At 42.1% G+C, this 17,286-nt stretch overlaps 1 protein-coding gene across 4 annotated transcripts in view; it reads right to left on the reverse strand.

Annotated features, from left to right (window-relative positions):
* Positions 1-17,286, reverse strand: part of SANBR (SANT and BTB domain regulator of CSR) — a 41,022-nt gene that overhangs the window by 21,471 nt on the left and 2,265 nt on the right. For 2 of the 4 annotated variants that reach the window (XM_083175879.1, XM_083175876.1), the window contains exons 2-11: positions 16,704-16,945; positions 11,857-12,010; positions 10,801-10,965; positions 5,815-6,001; positions 4,382-4,475; positions 1,979-2,217; positions 1,643-1,701; positions 1,199-1,359; positions 398-484; positions 201-311 (exon numbers count right to left, since the gene is read on the reverse strand). In XM_083175879.1, coding sequence (XP_083032005.1) covers positions 201-311; positions 398-484; positions 1,199-1,359; positions 1,643-1,701; positions 1,979-2,217; positions 4,382-4,475; positions 5,815-6,001; positions 10,801-10,950 — 1,088 coding nt within the window. In that variant the 5' untranslated portion in view covers positions 10,951-10,965; positions 11,857-12,010; positions 16,704-16,945. Of the gene's footprint in view, positions 1-200; positions 312-397; positions 485-1,198; positions 1,360-1,642; positions 1,702-1,978; positions 2,218-4,381; positions 4,476-5,814; positions 6,002-10,800; positions 10,966-11,856; positions 12,030-16,703; positions 16,946-17,286 lie in introns of all 4 variants that reach the window. The other 2 variants (XM_083175877.1, XM_083175878.1) reach the window with 2 other exon arrangements.

The raw sequence follows: 17,286 nt of genomic DNA on the forward strand, positions 1-17,286 counted from the left end.
CCTGAACATCAGATTACTGGCCTGTCCTGATTTGCACTACATATCCCAATCCAGAACCCAGAACAGACAAGGCAATGATTAATTATGCAGAAGACCTGTGATACACTTGAGTTCACATTCACAGCAGCGTCTGCTAACTGTTGCTTATGTTATTCTGTCACAAGAATGAACACAGAAATCTAGAATTCAAACGAACATACCGTATGTGAAAGAAAACAATATTTCCATACTGGTCGATGTTGATTTTCCCAGGTAGACAGGCAATCTTCTGCTCAACTTCCTTTGTCAGCAGCTTCTTACACAAACAGCATCTAGATGAGAATGTTTACACATCTATTGTACATATCTCATGTTTACATAATGGTATGTGACATTTGCATTGTGCGCACGTATTTACCTGTACAGAGTGGCGGCAGTGGCCGGAGAATCTGGGTTTTTATATTCAGGATCAAACAGTCGTTCAATTTTCTTGCAGAATATTTTGCTACAAAAAAAAAAAAGCGCACTTTGTGCTTAGATATGCAAATAACATGGACACAACTGCATATAATATAGATATTTACATATATAAACACTAATAAAATGTGAACCACGGCTGCCTTATTTCAGTGCAATACAGAATGGAGAAGCACACAGGATCCTCAGGGGAGAATCCAATGTAATTAATGGAAAACATTGGATGGATGTATGGACGGTTTTCCGAGCATCGCGCTGGATTTCAGAAAGGCAAATTAAGAACTGTATAGTTTGCTTGTCAGGTGTGGGTTCCAAGAATATAGGGGACTCCTTTTGACCCCCATATTTCTGAAACAAGGACCAACTTAAAGAGCCCAGGGCTGGTTATGCTCATAGAAGCATCTGAGCCGTGCGAAGCTTCAGAGTTGGACGTATTTGCCTGTCAGTAAACGCAGCAGCCAAATACAAATTACATCACCATCGGGGATGGCTGAATTTCTCAGCCATGTACATTTTCGGAGTTCTCTGGCCAAAAATATGCCCAAATGCAGCCGAGCCCCTGCACTATAATGGCTCGGCCATTATGGCATTCTATGATCAGCACACACGCGCAGTAATTCGATAATCAAATTGATTGCAAACTCACACAACAGGTCTGAATAACCACTTACACAGCACAAAATAAAATAAAAAAGAATAAAAGCGTGGTTACATTAACTTTAATAAAGCATTTTTTTTTCACCTCTTAAATTTGTCTTTCCTGTCCTTTATATCATCTGCCTCATTATGTGTAAAGAGATCGGTAATCCTTGTTAAGAGGTTTGCATTGATGCAGTTCATATTGCACGGGGTTGCAACAATGGCACTCATGTTTTTGTGACAGTAGTCAATGCATTCTTGTACCTATATAAAAGAGGGATAAAAAAAGACATTATTCCTCTCTCCAAAAATATATATTTATATACCGTTGCACTTAAAGATGGCATTACACTTTAAGATGTTACAAAATTTAAACTGGGAGAAAAAAACCTCAACAAAACCAATAAACTGTAGCAAAGGAATTGAAAAATATCAATCAAGTAACCCAGTAATCCATACGGTAAGATTATTATATATTTTGGCGGGTTTTTATACCACTGACACACTATTCTGTACCCCAAACCAGAACCAGCTTTGATATACTCACTAACGAATCCATCTTTAAAAACTCAGATGAGATCAGAATTGAAATAACGTTTCCGGGTTCTGCAATTAAAGAGGCTTATATTTAGAAATTTTAATAATTAGCACAATCTTCTCTTTATTTTTTATTTAATGATCTTGGCAGCAATTATTTGGTCCCTGAAAAAAAGTAATATGAATTCAGTTGTAAGCAGCATTCACTTTGTGATCCCTGGGCCAGAAAAAAAAAAAGATGCAGATGATTATCTTTTTCTATTTTTCTTTTTAAACGTTAGAAGAATAAATTTAAAAAATTAAATAAATAAAAAAAGACAGAACTATTAAAAACCTGTATACCAACCCAATTTTGGTACATCCTGCTTGTCCGTTTCATTTGAATTCCGTTTGACGTACTTGATCAGCCAGTTAAAGATATGCACATCACAGTGGACAGATATGTCCACTTCCTCCCATCGCTGGGCGTCTGTAGTTAAATATTCTGCAAAATACTTCATCTCGGACACGAGCACATCTCTCGGGCATACAAAGTCTTCTCTCAGGTTCTTGGCTTCGTCACATACATGAATGACCATATTTGGCCTTGAGAAGGAGAATACATTAAGTATATTTCAGTATCAGTCATTATGCAGTTTATATTTCATCGCTTTCAATTATGAATCATCCATTCAATTTGAATGCTTTATAGAAGTAGCTCAGGGATACATCTAATAATATGTGAATCCTTTTAAAATATTTATTTATAATAAAAAAAACAAATTGATCTAAAACGTCTGATAACACATTCAGGGGGAAATTGACTAAGATGGGCGTTCTATTTCACATGGGATGTTGCTAGGGCAACCAATAAATCTAATTCTTATTTATTTAGCATCCTGTCTAGAATATAATAGACAGGATCTGATTGGTTGCCCATATTAACAGCCCGTGTGAAATAGAATGCCCATCTTAAGGTGCCCATGCACTAGTAAGATTTATCTTCAGATCTGGCTGGTTAGAACAAAAACATGGTTATGGATGAGTGACAGTTTGTCAGTTTTCCAGCATTTCCAAGCAAATGGTCAACTGTCATTTGCTCTCATCCATAACCATGTTTTTGTTCCAACCAGCCAGATCTGAAGATAAATCTGCGTGTGTATGGCCACCTTTAGTCAATTTCCCCCATTCATTGTAGAGTCATATATTGGTATACAGTATGTCACCTTTTGGGACTAAATAGTTCCAACAGATAATCTTTATTAGAAAGTGTAAGTCTCATAGGGGAATAAATACATATTATGGGCCAATATTTGATTAGTAGTGGTAATCTACTGTGCCAGGAAAAAATAGTGGTAGCCTCAGGCTTTTACACGAGAGGCTATTCAATTGCAGCCCCTTTTTCTGCCACTAACAGGCAATAACCCATTAGTTCCAGGAAAAGTTACATAGAAACATAAAACAGAATTTGAAGGCAGAAAATAACTTTTTGATAACCATTACATCATCTATACTGCTGGAGCTATGGGTTAATGCTTGAGCGGCACCCACCATATGGGGCACTTACCACAGAGTTTTGTTTGAGCCTTCTCAACCTTATTATGGGCTGTAACTGAATAGCCCAGCAGACCAATTAGCCCACAGTTAACTACCACGTCTAATTGAATTCGTCCCTCTACCTTCCATGCATCGGAAGGTTCTTATCATCTCTGTTGACAGTACAGTTACTGTGAAATGGGTGTTTATGTTTACAGTATGGATAATCATTTGTAGTAGTTGAAAATATTACAGCATAAAGATCACAGTGAAGCGAAATGAAGGTGGTTGGACGGTTATTGTATTAATAAAGTTTAACAATCTGCGCATGCACTGAAAATATCTTTGATCAAAATTGTAATTTGTATAAAGCAATTATTCGGTACTGGTGTAATATCTGGATGCCCGATTTTGTGATTGTATGCCTTACCTTAAGGCATACAATCAGATGCGATGCGATTTTGCATAGGATTCAATGTTATCAAGGTCCTGTTCATTTCCCCACTATCCAAGTGGGCATAGAGTTGATTTTATATAGCGTGGCGAGCGCAGCGAGCCCGAAGCGTGGCGAGCGCAGCGAGCCCCGCGAGGGGACGCGTAATACATTTTAAGTAATCCGCGGCCCCTGGCGGGGCTCACTGCGCTCGCCACGCTATATAAAAACAACTCTATGCCCACTTAGTGGGGATAGTGGGGAAATGAACAGGACCATGTTAACATTGAATTCTATGCAAAATCGCATCGCATGCGATTTCGATGCGATTTTCCGACCCGATCTTAAAATCGGTCGCCCAGTTATTACACAAGTACCAATTATTCTTTTTACAGTGTAAAAAACAATTGGGATCAAAATTGGATCATGTGTGCCTAAATTCTACTGTGATATGATTGCACATCCATACCATAATATACTGACTCTATATACTAGACTTTCTAGCAGTTCCCATAAGTATTTACAACAATCCCATCACATGTACAGGTGTCCTCATTCCCTGGAACATACCCTACCCCATATACTTTACAGCATCATGGGGTCAATTTACTAAGACTTGGAGGAAGATAAATTGGAGAGAGAGGTGAGTACAAGCCAATCAGCTCTAAACTGGCATGCACAGGCTGTGTTTGTAAAATGGCAGTTGGGAGCAGATTGGTTGGTACTTTGTTTCTCTTCATTGTATTTGCCACCAAGGCACATTAAATAGACCCCATGTAACATTGCAGAACATTTCCTTACCCCTGATTTCCTTCCTTATTTTCTCCACCCACAGAGGAGGGGGATGTCTCCTTTTCTGCGGAACAGTTCCTTGAGGAAACAGCGGATGATCTTCCTTTAAAGACCAGAATGAAAAATAAATGGTTTTAATTTTGCATTATGTGAATGCGTCTCTTAAAACAATAAAGTATGCCATATACTGAAAAAGAAAGGAGAGGACATTAGGAATTTAACCCACGTTCCAGCACTTCATGTCCTTGGCAACAAAAAATCTATATATTTTTTTTGATCTTTGTAATAGTTTAGATTTAATGATAAATCACTAGTGTGTACAATCAAACTCTGGGTATTGCCTTTAAGAACACTGTCATTTTAAAAAAGGACGACAATATCCATCACTTATAACTATCAATTATAAGGCAAACAATGTAAATGCCTAGGTCAACTGAGCCAGGAGAATTGGGAGTTCAATTGCAGGGAGCAGAGACAGTGGTAGCCAGTAACAAAAATGGCCACCCACCTGGAGGAGGGATGCTGTGAATGCTCAGCACAATAAGCTACACTGACTTACTTCCTGCAGCCAGCCTAGGCATCAATATCTACAGAGTCCAAGGCATACTGGGTGAGTGCTGTGCATTGGGGGCGGAGGGATTGGGTTGTAATAATGTGTGGCATAGGTGGAAGTGGTATTACTGTGTGGCATCATTACTATTGTGTGGCATAACGTTTAAGGATAATTACTGTGTGGAATTATGTGTATAAGTGCATTATGGATGTGTGGTATAATGTGCAAGGGGCATTACTGTGTGACAATATGTGTATAAGGGTCACTTACTATGTGGCATTATATGGATAAGGTGTAATACTGTGTGGTATAATGTGTATAAAGGGCATTACTGTGTTGTGCTGTATAGATATGGAGCAATACGGTGTGGTGTAATGTGAATAAGGAGCAAAAGGTTTTGGGTGGAACTAGCAACAATGCTAGGGGGCACCAACCAAATGCTTGCCACGGTCAAGTAATAGCCAGCAGCAGAGGGGCTGTAAGTTTCTGAAAGCTTTTCAAGTAAAATTTTTGAGAAGCCCATTTTATAGAGATCTCTATTATGTGCAGCCATTGCTAATGGTATAATTAAAGATACAATTATTATTGTAGCAACAAATGCCTATGGTCTAAGAAAACTATTTGAAGTATTTGAAGTATTCCTAAATTGTAAGCCACCAGTTTTGGACTACTTGATATGACTGACAACCACAAATATGGACACTGATACCCCTTTCAAATCGCAACTAATTACCGGGTACAAGCCGATTTCTTGCCAGCTCGACATCCCAAAATGCAGGGTCGCGCCTGGACTGAACCGTTTCAAAGTCCCAATGCAACCCTGCATTTTGCAATGTGAAAGCAGTATGAGATGTACATCACATAAACACATTGGCCCGGTGGTGTATACCTGTGGTAGAGGTGTTGCATTGTCCTTCTGCAACCTCTTCTGTGTCCTCTGCTGGGTCTAGTAGGGAAGATTTGATGTACATAGCCAGGCTATCCACAGGAATTCCTCCTGCCGCCAACAATGGATTATACTGGTTGTCAACAGGCGATGCCCCGCTGCTTTTCAGTTCTTCAAATCGCTTGGCACACTGTACATAAAGATACAGTCACAGGTTAGAATTATAAACAATATTTTTTTGTTCCCAATGCCAATGTTCATAGAGTTGACCTATTGTGTGAAAACATGTGCTGGAGGTTAAAACCCCATGCCTTTCAGCTCCTGAGGGGCATTACTAATTTCTCTCACAATGTTTTTACGGTGTGAAAATCCCTGTTGACACTGAGAATCTGCACTTAGCATGGTCTGATGCAAGTTCAGATAGTGCTACAATGGTGTCTACAGAAGTTTAAGGTGGGTGTCAATTCTTGTGCATCCAGATAAAGGCTTGTACACCAGAGTATGTCTCAGAATCAGTCCCAATGAGTGGTATGCATCTCAGCAGCTAGCCATAGACTTGCATTCTAATCAATGTGCAGTGGCAAGCAGTGGCGTAACAATAGCTCCGCAGACCCAGAGGTGGTTTGGAGGCACTAGGTAAATTTGGGCGCCGCAGGGTCTGCAGAAGCTATTGCTGACCTGGGGAAGGCAAATGGGGCCGCCGACGCCAAACCTGTTGCTTCCGGCCTGCCGGGACCAGCAGAGCTTTCTGTCTGCAGTCCTGGCGCTCCTAATTTACATTATAAATACCCTTACAAAATGGCCACCCTCCTCACAGCAGATGGTTATTAAGGATGCTAGAGGAGGCGGCGACCACTTTTTGCATCCTAAATAATGGTCTGCTTTAAGGCGGCGGTCATTTTGCAAGTGACATTTTAATTGTAACAGGAGGAGCGCCGGGACCAGAGAGGAGGATCTGCTGGTCCTGTCGGGCCGGCAGCAGAGCAGCAATGGACCGGGTGGCAGCAGATGCACCAGTGAGGAGGGGGGGGTGCACAATTTTACTGGGGGGCGCACATATTGTAGCTACTGGTGGCAAGTCACAATTTGCTCGCTGTGGCCATCTTGCATTTTAAATAATGGTGCTGCATCATTAACCTGCCCGCTTGCATCAGCTGATATTAGCCAGTGCAATGCCAGGAACGCAGACCGGCGAAGGAGCGATGAGGAAGTCCTGGATGGTGGCAGCCACGCAAAAGAGCATAAAGGATGCCTGACACTGGGTGAAAAGCATAGCAGATGCTGTGGAAGTCCCGGATGTGTGGCGGTCATGTAAAAGTGGCCACCATGTGAAGAGCACAGGAGACACCGTTGAAGACCATGGGGAGGCGGTGGCGGCAATGCAAAAGCAATAACAAATAGCAGCCCCCCCCCCCAGGTGAAGAATGAAGAAAACAAGCAATGAAGCAACATTATTTATATCTAAAATAAAAACTGGATGGTGTTACTTTCTTTATGATTTGCAATGTTTTTTTATTATAATTTACAGATTTTTTAAATGTTTTTGGAACCATTGATGCCCTATACGATGTAGCTCTGCCCGCATTATCCAAGGGCTACGGTCTTTAGGACGATCCTATGAAGGTCGACATACATTAGGTCGACCACTGAAGGTCAATAGGGTTTAGGTCAACATGGCTAATGTAGACAGGGTTGGAGGGTCGACACAAGCATTAGGTTGACAATGGTAAGGTCGACATGAATTAAAAAAAAAAAATTTGAGCCGACTTCTGCCAACAGAAGGTATTTCATGCCCTACCATCCATTACAGCATGGTGGTTGTATATAAAAGTGTGCCGAGTGCAGCATGGTGAGCACAGTGGTACGATTAGATGGTGTCCATGTCAACTATGTCGATATTTGGGGCAAAAAAGTAAAAACTAATGTTGACCTTAAGGTGGTGTCGACCTTAGCCATGTCAACCTATTTCAGGTGTCAACCTAAGCACTGTTGAACTTATGTATGTCAATCCTATGAACCTTACCCACAGCTCTGACTTACAGCCCCACCCACATATGCCCACCCCAACCAATCAGCTTCCTCATTTTATAGAACGTACTTGGTAAAATCTACCTCACAGCTGATAGGTTGCTATAACCGATGACTCTACTTGCCTATGTTCCCAATCTTTAGATAGAGATACATCTCCTCCTAAACCCCATACCACAGGTAAGCATTTTTTGGACAGCTGTAAAAAATCCTGAGCAGAAAGGGGAAATCCATGCAAAAAATAGGGAACTTATACAAACTATATTGATTCCTGGTTGGATCTAAACCTATTCAGCAGTGTGCGACAGCAATATTATATACTGTGCAAGCATGCTAACAAGTGGAGAATTAGAACTAGCATTATTATACTTGACTAAATAGGTTTATAAATAACCATTCTAGAACCGGCATTTGCCATGGTAGAAGGAAGGTGTTTCCCTACTGGAGCAGGCAGAGTATGTGTGACAGCTATGCAGGTCTGCACTGTGGGGATATGATGATTCAGGAGAAAAGGCCATGACATCACAGGAAATCACATTTTTAGATTTCTGATCCATATTACATCTCATCAGTCCACGTCCTGAGGATGTGAAAGCAGCTTTATCTGTCTCTAATGGAAGTCTAAGTAATACCATTAACTCTGAATAATGTATTTAGCTTCTGTGGCTGTATATGGAAATGCTATTTGTGCAGCTTGGTCATTTAAATAGTTTACAGAGTCTGCTGGTGCTGCACAGATGTGCTATTATGTCATTGCCACTCCGACTCTACTGACTCGCAAGCTAAGCAGCCACCTGCAGGGCTGGAAATGTCACACGCCAATGACTCATTACCAGAATCCTCTGCATTGCTATACACACCAAAGCCAAAATGTAGTCTGAAGGCACATTAGGTTCTTTTTTGGTAAGGATAACCATTTAATCCCAGTCATAATAGGTACTGTGATATCATCCCAATGTTTTGGGTTTTTATTATTAACCTTTACAGATGTTTGGGGTAGTTCGATCAAATTTTCCAAAGCTAACAAGGAATGCAAAGCTTTGGAATGAGATCGAGTAAAGAGAGATTAACTACCATCCATAAAGCTCCTAACAGTCATTTTTCAAACAGTCTGTGACATGGCAGTAAGGGACCAGTTGGCTAGTACTTTAGCTATCTCCACTTTTCTCTTCCCAAGGCTTAGTACATAGGCCCCCATGTCTGTAAAATTGTCAATAATGTCAATGACTTGGAGAAGCACCAAAACAGTGCTCTTTGCAGAGTACTTTATCACCACTCACTACAGATGCTATCTGTCAGTGCCTGGAGCCAGGCTGTCAATATGCCCCAGGGGCGGTCATTGTGATTTAGTTAAAAAGCCATCTCCCGAAGTATTACAACACTGAGTGTATCTCTGACAAACAGGATACTAGCTAAACTTGACCAAAGCAGTGTACACACGGGACTCGGGCTGGGTGATGCCGTCTTCAATGGCTAACTACATCTTGCCATCCCCAGCTACTGGCAAATACACTGTGTGGGCGGCTCAGTGAAAATTGCCTTGCCTGCACAGTCTATTTGGCAGGGCAACGGCAACTCCTCAAGTCTGCGCATTGCTATTGTCCACAGTGTACACATGGGGTGATTCTGGCTAAACTTTAGATGATCTAATCATCACCTGGCCACATCCCATGAGTACACCCCTTAAGTTAGCCTCTCCTATAGCGACAATTATAAGGGGTAGTCTCTGTGCTGACATTGGGGAGATGGGGGGGGGGGGGTTGCTCCTCATTGTGTCCAACAGCATTTCAATGGTTTCCAGCTGCCAATTTGCAAAAACATAGAACATAGAATTGGTTTTCCGATACAGTCTTACAGAGTATGGAAAGGAAAATGAGGACTTTTTACCTTACCCTTAGGACAAATGGAACCCAGGAAGGTCAGGGATTGATGAGGTCGTTATATAAGAACAGTGATTAGGTTATTATTATTTTTTTTAATAAGACAAACATTGCTAAAAAAAATTTAACCGCCGGGAAACAGGAAAAAGAACATTATGGGATGAATCCTACTGGCCGCGATGATCTTGTGGGTTTCAATCAGCGCTTCACAGCAGCCCGTCTCCGCACAAAAGTATTTGCATCCCCTACAGGACTACAGCAAATCGGGCTGAACAACAGGACTGACCACTCAAATAGCCATATCTCCACATCCTGGCACCCACATACTCAGTGGTAGCCACCAGTCCACCGAGAACAATCCTGCACTGCAGAAGATATGAAGCCCAGTAATACAGGAATAGATCTCCCATTCTGGCATCAATAAACTCAGGGACACCCTTATTTGACAGAGGAGAGTCCACTCTTTGGACCATGTGCCCTCTTAGTACCTTTTGTCAGATTATCATCACATAAAAATACCCTCTGTTATAAAAGTGTTAACAGGTCCCATTGTGTCTACTCGGTCCTGTGCAAATTGAGCAAATGGAATAATATACAATATTATAAAAGGCTTTGTATTCAAAACTGGTAAAGCAGAATCGGTTGCAGTTCCCCTCAGTTATCCACAGGGTGTACGACAATGGCTATATTTAGGGGGGAAGATAAATGCATTAATTTCTTTAAAAATAATGAATGACAGCAACCTCGCTCCCAAGGAACTATAATGTAACCGAAAGGACCTGTTCTGTCATCTGAAACATCCGTATCCGAGAAGCCTAGCACAAGGATTTCCCTCTGTAATTTGAGGCACTCTGCTTGGACTATACTAAATTACATTTAAAGTTTCCCCATGTGCTTTAACACACTGCCCAACTCGCTCACTAAAGGGATTAGCAGCGCTCCTCAAAGTGACAAGACAATTATGTTTCTGATTATGAAATTATTACCGTCGGCTGAAATGACTTTGCTTTTTTTGTACTAGTGTCAGGTATTTTCTGATCAGTCCTTTACAGTCAAACAATTCTACCTGCATAAAAATTACCTCTTTTGATGTATATCCTGGAACCAATCGTGCAACACTGTCCCAATTAATGGGCTGGGGTACACCCACCAGCGAGTACAGAATCATATCCAAGACCATCTGGTTATTGTCATAGGGGAAATTATTGTTCTCCGAATATCCCCGACTCATCTTGTCTGATGGTAGCTAAAAATAGTAAACACATAAAGAACAATAAAATGTCAAACTATCAGTATTATGCTGTGTACACACGGTGAGAATTTGTGTTCGATTTAGACTATACTGTACAGTCAAAATCAAATGAAAATTGAATCTAAATCGAATGGACATCTAATGGTTTTCAGCCTCTTCGATGTGGATTCGATCCCGATGCACGCTCCGGTTTAGTGTAAATTGAACAATAAAATAGACTGTGCAGGCAGGACTATGTAGTACAGATCTGTACTATATAGTCAAATTGAATGCATTTTGCGTACCGTTGGATTCGATCCCAATCGAATCGCAAGCAAAATCGCAAGGTGTGTACACACCATTGCTTTAAGTGTTCGTAAAAATAAAAATATTAACCCTTTGAGTTCAAACATCTCTGTAAGAGATACGCAAAATATCTGCTATAAATGCCAGCGTCGCTCCCCATTGTTATATAAATTCAAATAAAAAATGTTATGTAAAAAAACATTATATTCCCTATAGAAGGTAAACATCACAGGTTACTATGATGAATCAAAATGTTTGCTTTTCGCACCTATTTTGACAAATTCACTCGGCACTCAAAGGGTTAATGCAGGCATGGCCGAACTGTGGCCCTCCAGCTGTTGTGAAACTACGCATCCCAGCCTGCCTTGCCATAGTTTTAGCATTTCCCAATAGCAAAACCGTGGCAAGGCGTGATGGGACTTTTAGTTTCACAACAGCTGGAGAGCCATAGTTTGGCCATGCCTGGGTTAATGAAACTAAATACAGGATTTTTATGCGGTGGTGCCATTCCTTGACTGCAGCTGAAAATGTTGGTCCTATGTAGAGAAAGCAGAGAACGTGAGTACAGAACACTGCAGAGGCCTGACAGAGGATAGTTACCTGAGCAGAAAGGAAGGCGCCGTGGTGTTGCGGGAAGCCAGATAGCACAATGCCCTGCAGTGAGCCAGTATGAGCATGTGGGGCTTGCTGCTGCAGATAGGAGAGGATGAAGTGCTTCAGCCAATGAAACAAGCTCTGCCGCTACAAGCCTGGCCTGTGGAAAAGGGCAGAAACTGTTTAATTCCAATTAGAGCTCATATATAATGTAGTGACAGGGTGGCACTGCTGGTGTGCCTGAATAACGCCAATGCTGCCAGACTAGCTTAACCCTTTAGCTGCCAAGTGAGCTGCAATGCAGGAAACACAAGTCCACATGAGCACAAGAAGCTGCTGGATTCATTATTATGCTCATTTTTTTCTATAGCTCAGCAGCTTTCAGCTGAAAAGTCTGATTAGTAAAATAACCCATGCGTGAGTATGTCAGTGTATTTCTATCATTTATGGTAAAGAAGGGAATCCAATGCAGATGTTATACATGCTACACAATTTATTCATGTGTGGATGTACAGTAACAATCTGACAGACATACTCCACATCAATCATGTATACAGCATTCAGTATAGTTCTGTTATGTACATGGGGTCTGGCAAATATCTGACAGGCACCCAATACATACATACATACATACTGTACATATATATATATATATATATATCAATTAAACAGATAATTAAAGGTTATATGCTCATTAATATTAAAAGCAAATGGGAAATAAAACCAGTATGGTACTTTCATTAGCTACAATGATTCTTAAAATGTTAGGTCTTTTGCTTAACAAAATAAAATAATAAATACTTATTAACGAATTAGTGACAGCTGCTTTTCTAAACAATGCACTTATTAATACGATTTTTGCAGATCTGCGGTCCAAGCTGAATCAGGCCCTTCATTTATAGGCCCCGTTAGATTCAGTTATGTGGTATGGTCCAGGTTGTTTGTCACATATTTTATGATTGGCGACCAATAGCACTGGTTTTGACTATCACAATGATTAAAAATTAATTAATTTGGTCCTGGACTTCCAACTAGTCACACCCCTATATGTCTTAAACCATAAATGTAGTCATTAAAATAAGACTCTGCAAAGTCTCTATCAATCACAAAATTATTATATGTTACTTATATGTTAGTTGGGCGCCCACTAAGCTATTTGCTTAGTTTTCCACGGCCCCACGCGGGGCTCGCTATGCTCGCCACACTATATAAAATCTACTCCATGCCGACATGGATAGTGGGGGTATGAGCGTACTAACTATAGTGGGCGCCCAACTAACATATAAGTACCGATTATACTACTGATGTTTGACAAATGTCAACTCCACAACAAGCTCCATAAGAGTTATCATAGCTTGTAATGAGGACAGATTATAGCTATTACTTATCTAGAATGTTAAACGAAAGCTAGAAATTGTATGGTTGTTATAGGCAACGCCACCTTGTCTTTTATAGAAGGTTAACCCCTTCAGTGGTAATCCCGACACTTTTCCGGGCTATGCTTCAGTGCCCAGACTAGCAAGACCGAAAAATGATCGGGATTGCCACTGCTTAGCAACGGCTCCCTCTGCTTGGCCGTGGCTCCTCTTCTCCCCGCCCCCCCCGGCTGTTGTGTTACAGTCTGCAGCGCCGGGTTGTGACACGCCGGGTTGCCGAGGGCAAGGCGGGCAGTGGCTGCCCGGCCCTGGGAGACAGCGTGGTGGGGTTTTTTATAGGGAGTGCTCCCCCTTATAAACTCACACAGTGGGGTGCACTCCCTAAAAAACTAAAAAACACCACTGAATACTGTAGGTTAATAAACCATCCCACAAAAAAATATAAAATTATTTCAGTAATTCCTACTGATACTCTAAATAAAATGTATGTAGTCACTGGAATGCCAGCACTCAAAGAAGAATATAAAGCGGTATCTAAGCAAATCACTATGCTGATATTTGATTGATAAGCTAACAAAGGGATTATGCCGTACATGAATGAGATGGCGTAAACTCCAAGAGCAGAATAACAGCTTTCTCATAATGCATCAACTACAGAATTACCTAAAAGCTACTTACTGGAATACTGTTAAAAACAGAAGAAGAAAGCAAATTAGCAGACAACAGAGATGTACGTAGGTAATACTTCTACTTGATTCAATTGTCCTCATTAGCTAATATAAGAGCTCACATCACAGCTCTTGGTTGGTACACATTCAAACATTTATATTTAGAACACTCAATGAAAATGCACACTAAGAATGAATAAATGGAAGATACTGGTGACTAAGGAGACCAACTGGTAGGTTCTCTGTAGGGAAGCCTATATGTTTCAGAGGTAGGTGTGACAGTTTGCCCTGAGGAATGAGGTCACTGCCCAGAAACGTGTCAACTTTGGAACATAGCAATATTTCTTACATAATACCCAAATGCCGTTGCCACAATATTAGATGACATGTTTAACTTATTTCATTTTATATATAATGATCCCTGAAGTGGATAACTGCTGCAGGGAATGCTTTGTGTTTCAGTGTGACTGGTATAATGTGTGTATGTGAAGTCACCTGTATGCCTAGGTTTGGCAGTGATATTTAGTCAGTCAAGCAGTTTGTATGCTGGGGACTATGGTACGGACTACAGCCACCTTTTCTTTACTTACTAGACTGTGGTTAAGCAGAAAGCTGCAGTTATGTATCAATCTGCGTAGCTCAAAATGGAAGCCTACCCCGCCCACTGTTCTTCCATCTCTGCTGCTGCCTCCTCCATCCTCTCCTTCCAACCTGCCCACCTTGTGTTCCTTTCACCTCACCACATACAAATAAGTCCTCTCCCTCAGTCTGGCTTTCACCCACTCCACTGCACTGAAACTGCCCTGGTCAAAGTTACCAATGACCTGATCTCCGCCAAGTCTAGGGGTCACTTCTTATTACTTATTCTACTGCTTAAGACACCGTGGATCATTCTCTACTGATCCACACCCTCCAGACTATTGGCCTCTCTAGCACTGTTCTGGCCTGTTTTCCTCTTACCACACTAACCGCTCCTTCTCAGTGTCTGCCTCTGGCTTCACCCCACCCCTTCCATCCTCAGGTCCCAGGGTTCTATCCTAGGCCCCCTTCTCTTCTCCCTGTATACCTCTTTCCTGGATGCTCTCATAAGCACATTGGCCTTCAATGCCACCTCTACACCGATGACACGCAACTATGCCTCTCCTCTCCTGACCTCTCCCCCTCTGTCCTCTCCCGGATATCTAGATGCCTCTCTGCCATCTCCTCCTCAATGTCTGAGTGCTCTCTGAAGCTCAACATGAAAAAACCAAACTCATCATCTTTCCACCATCCAGAGGCCCCCCCACTCCCAAAGTCTCCATTACTGTCAACAACACAATCATCTTCCCCGTTCCACAACTCTGCTGCCTGGGTGTCACTCTTGACTCCCACCTCTCGTTTGCTCCCCACGTCCAATCCCTGGCTCAATCCTGTCGGTTTCACCTATGCAACATTGCTCGTATCAGGCCTTTTCTCTCCCAGAGTGCATATAACTTATTATTCACTCACTGGTCATCTGACTTATAAAATCAAACTTACAATGCGACAGCTCCTCACTGGCCTCCCATGCTACCAGCTTGCTACCCTCCAGTCTGTCCTCACAGGCCTCCCACACTCCCAGCTCACTCCCCTCCAGTCTGTCCTCAACTCTGCAGCTACAGTAGACTTATCTTCCTCTCCCGCCACACCACTTCTGCAACTCCCCTTCAACAAAAATGCACACAGGCTTCCATTCCAATATAGAATCCTCTTAAAACTCCTCACCCTCACACACAAGGCCATCTTGAACTCTACTGCTCCCTACATCTCCAACTTCATTCCCCTACACACTCCTTCCCGTCCTCTTCGGTCAGCCAATGACCATCGCCTCTCCACTACCTGGTCACTGCATACCATGTGCGTATCCAAATTTTGCCCGTGCTGCCCCCCTTCACTGGAATGAGCTCCCTCGCTTTATTAGACTCTCCCCGACTTTGCAATGCTTCAAACGTTCGCTAAAAACCCACCTGTTCATCAAAGCATCCCCTCCTGCATAACCTAGTACCGAGGCTACTCTCCCTACCTGCCGCCTCATGTCCTGACCATCTCTGCCATGCTCAGGCCTCTTTGCCTGCACCTGTCGGTCTCCCCCTACCTCTAGACTGTAAGCACCTTGGAGCGGGGCCCTCTTCCCTCCTGTTCTCACAGCTCTCTTCTCTCGCACATCAATTACAGCGTTCTTACCCACCTACCATCTATACCCGCATCTATTCTCACTTGTGTTCATTAATTTCCATCACTGGTAACATAAAGACTGCTCCTCTGCTACCCCACATCTCGGCTGCATACTGTACTCTGATTTGGTTCTGTAGTTACGGTTATGTTTAGTGTACCCTGTATTGTTCTAATTATGTGCCATATTCACGGCGCAGCAAACCACTTGTGGCGCCTTATAAATAAAATGTAATGAGAATAATCAGCAGTCACAGGTGTCATCATTAGTATATGGACTAAGGACCTAATTCAGACTTGATCTCAGGGAAAATGTGTTCTCAAAATGGGAAAAACAATGTGCACTGCAGGTGGGGCAGATGTACCATGTGCAGAGAGAGTTAGATTTAGGTGGGGTATGTTCAAACTTTAATCTATATTACAGTGTAAAAATAAAGCGCCAGTATTTACTCTGCACAGAAACAAAATAACTCACCCAAATCTAACTCTCTCTGCACATGTTACAGTTTCCCCAGCAGCAGTGCACATGGTTTTGTCCTGCGATCAAGTCTGAATTAGTCCCTTACATCAGTCCCAAGCTGGATACAAAAGATCTGGCTGATCCTCCATCCTCACTTACTTTCTAGCAAAGGAAGTCATCTTACACGTCCACCACACTTCCATGAGACCAGAGTGCTGTGCGTTCACATGGATGCTGCCCATTTACAGTCCACAATCACAAATTCAGAGCCACATGTGATGCCGAAGTTCAAATACTGCAGTGATTTTTAAAGAGAGGAGGTTGGGACCAAACTTTCTTAAACGATGGTGCCCTAGATTATATCAGCATGTTTTTCAAGACACCCCCAGGTCAAACGATTCCTATTGAAAATACAGCAAAACGGTATTAAATTAAGAAAATTGTGTTTACTTGTTCTCATTATTTTCAGTGATGTGGTGGGGTACTGGGGTGCAGATCGGTTTGTCTATATACGTTATAATTGGCAGCCACCAGCAATGATTTTGCATATTACATGGACCATAATTTGCTCCTGTGGAATCCCAGCAAGTGCCCAACGTTCCCCAGTTTGGGAACACTGCCGTACACATAGGCCCTCATTCTAGTTTGCATAGCCATGGGAACCCCCAGTATTTTCATGGGGATGCCCATAAAACGCTGGGCATTCCCATTAGCGACCCACGTCCCTGCTGCCATCTGCCCC

Source organism: Crinia signifera, chromosome 3 (genome assembly GCF_055691185.1).
Source record: "Crinia signifera chromosome 3, ASM5569118v1, whole genome shotgun sequence".
Classification (NCBI taxonomy): Eukaryota; Metazoa; Chordata; class Amphibia; order Anura; family Myobatrachidae; genus Crinia; species Crinia signifera.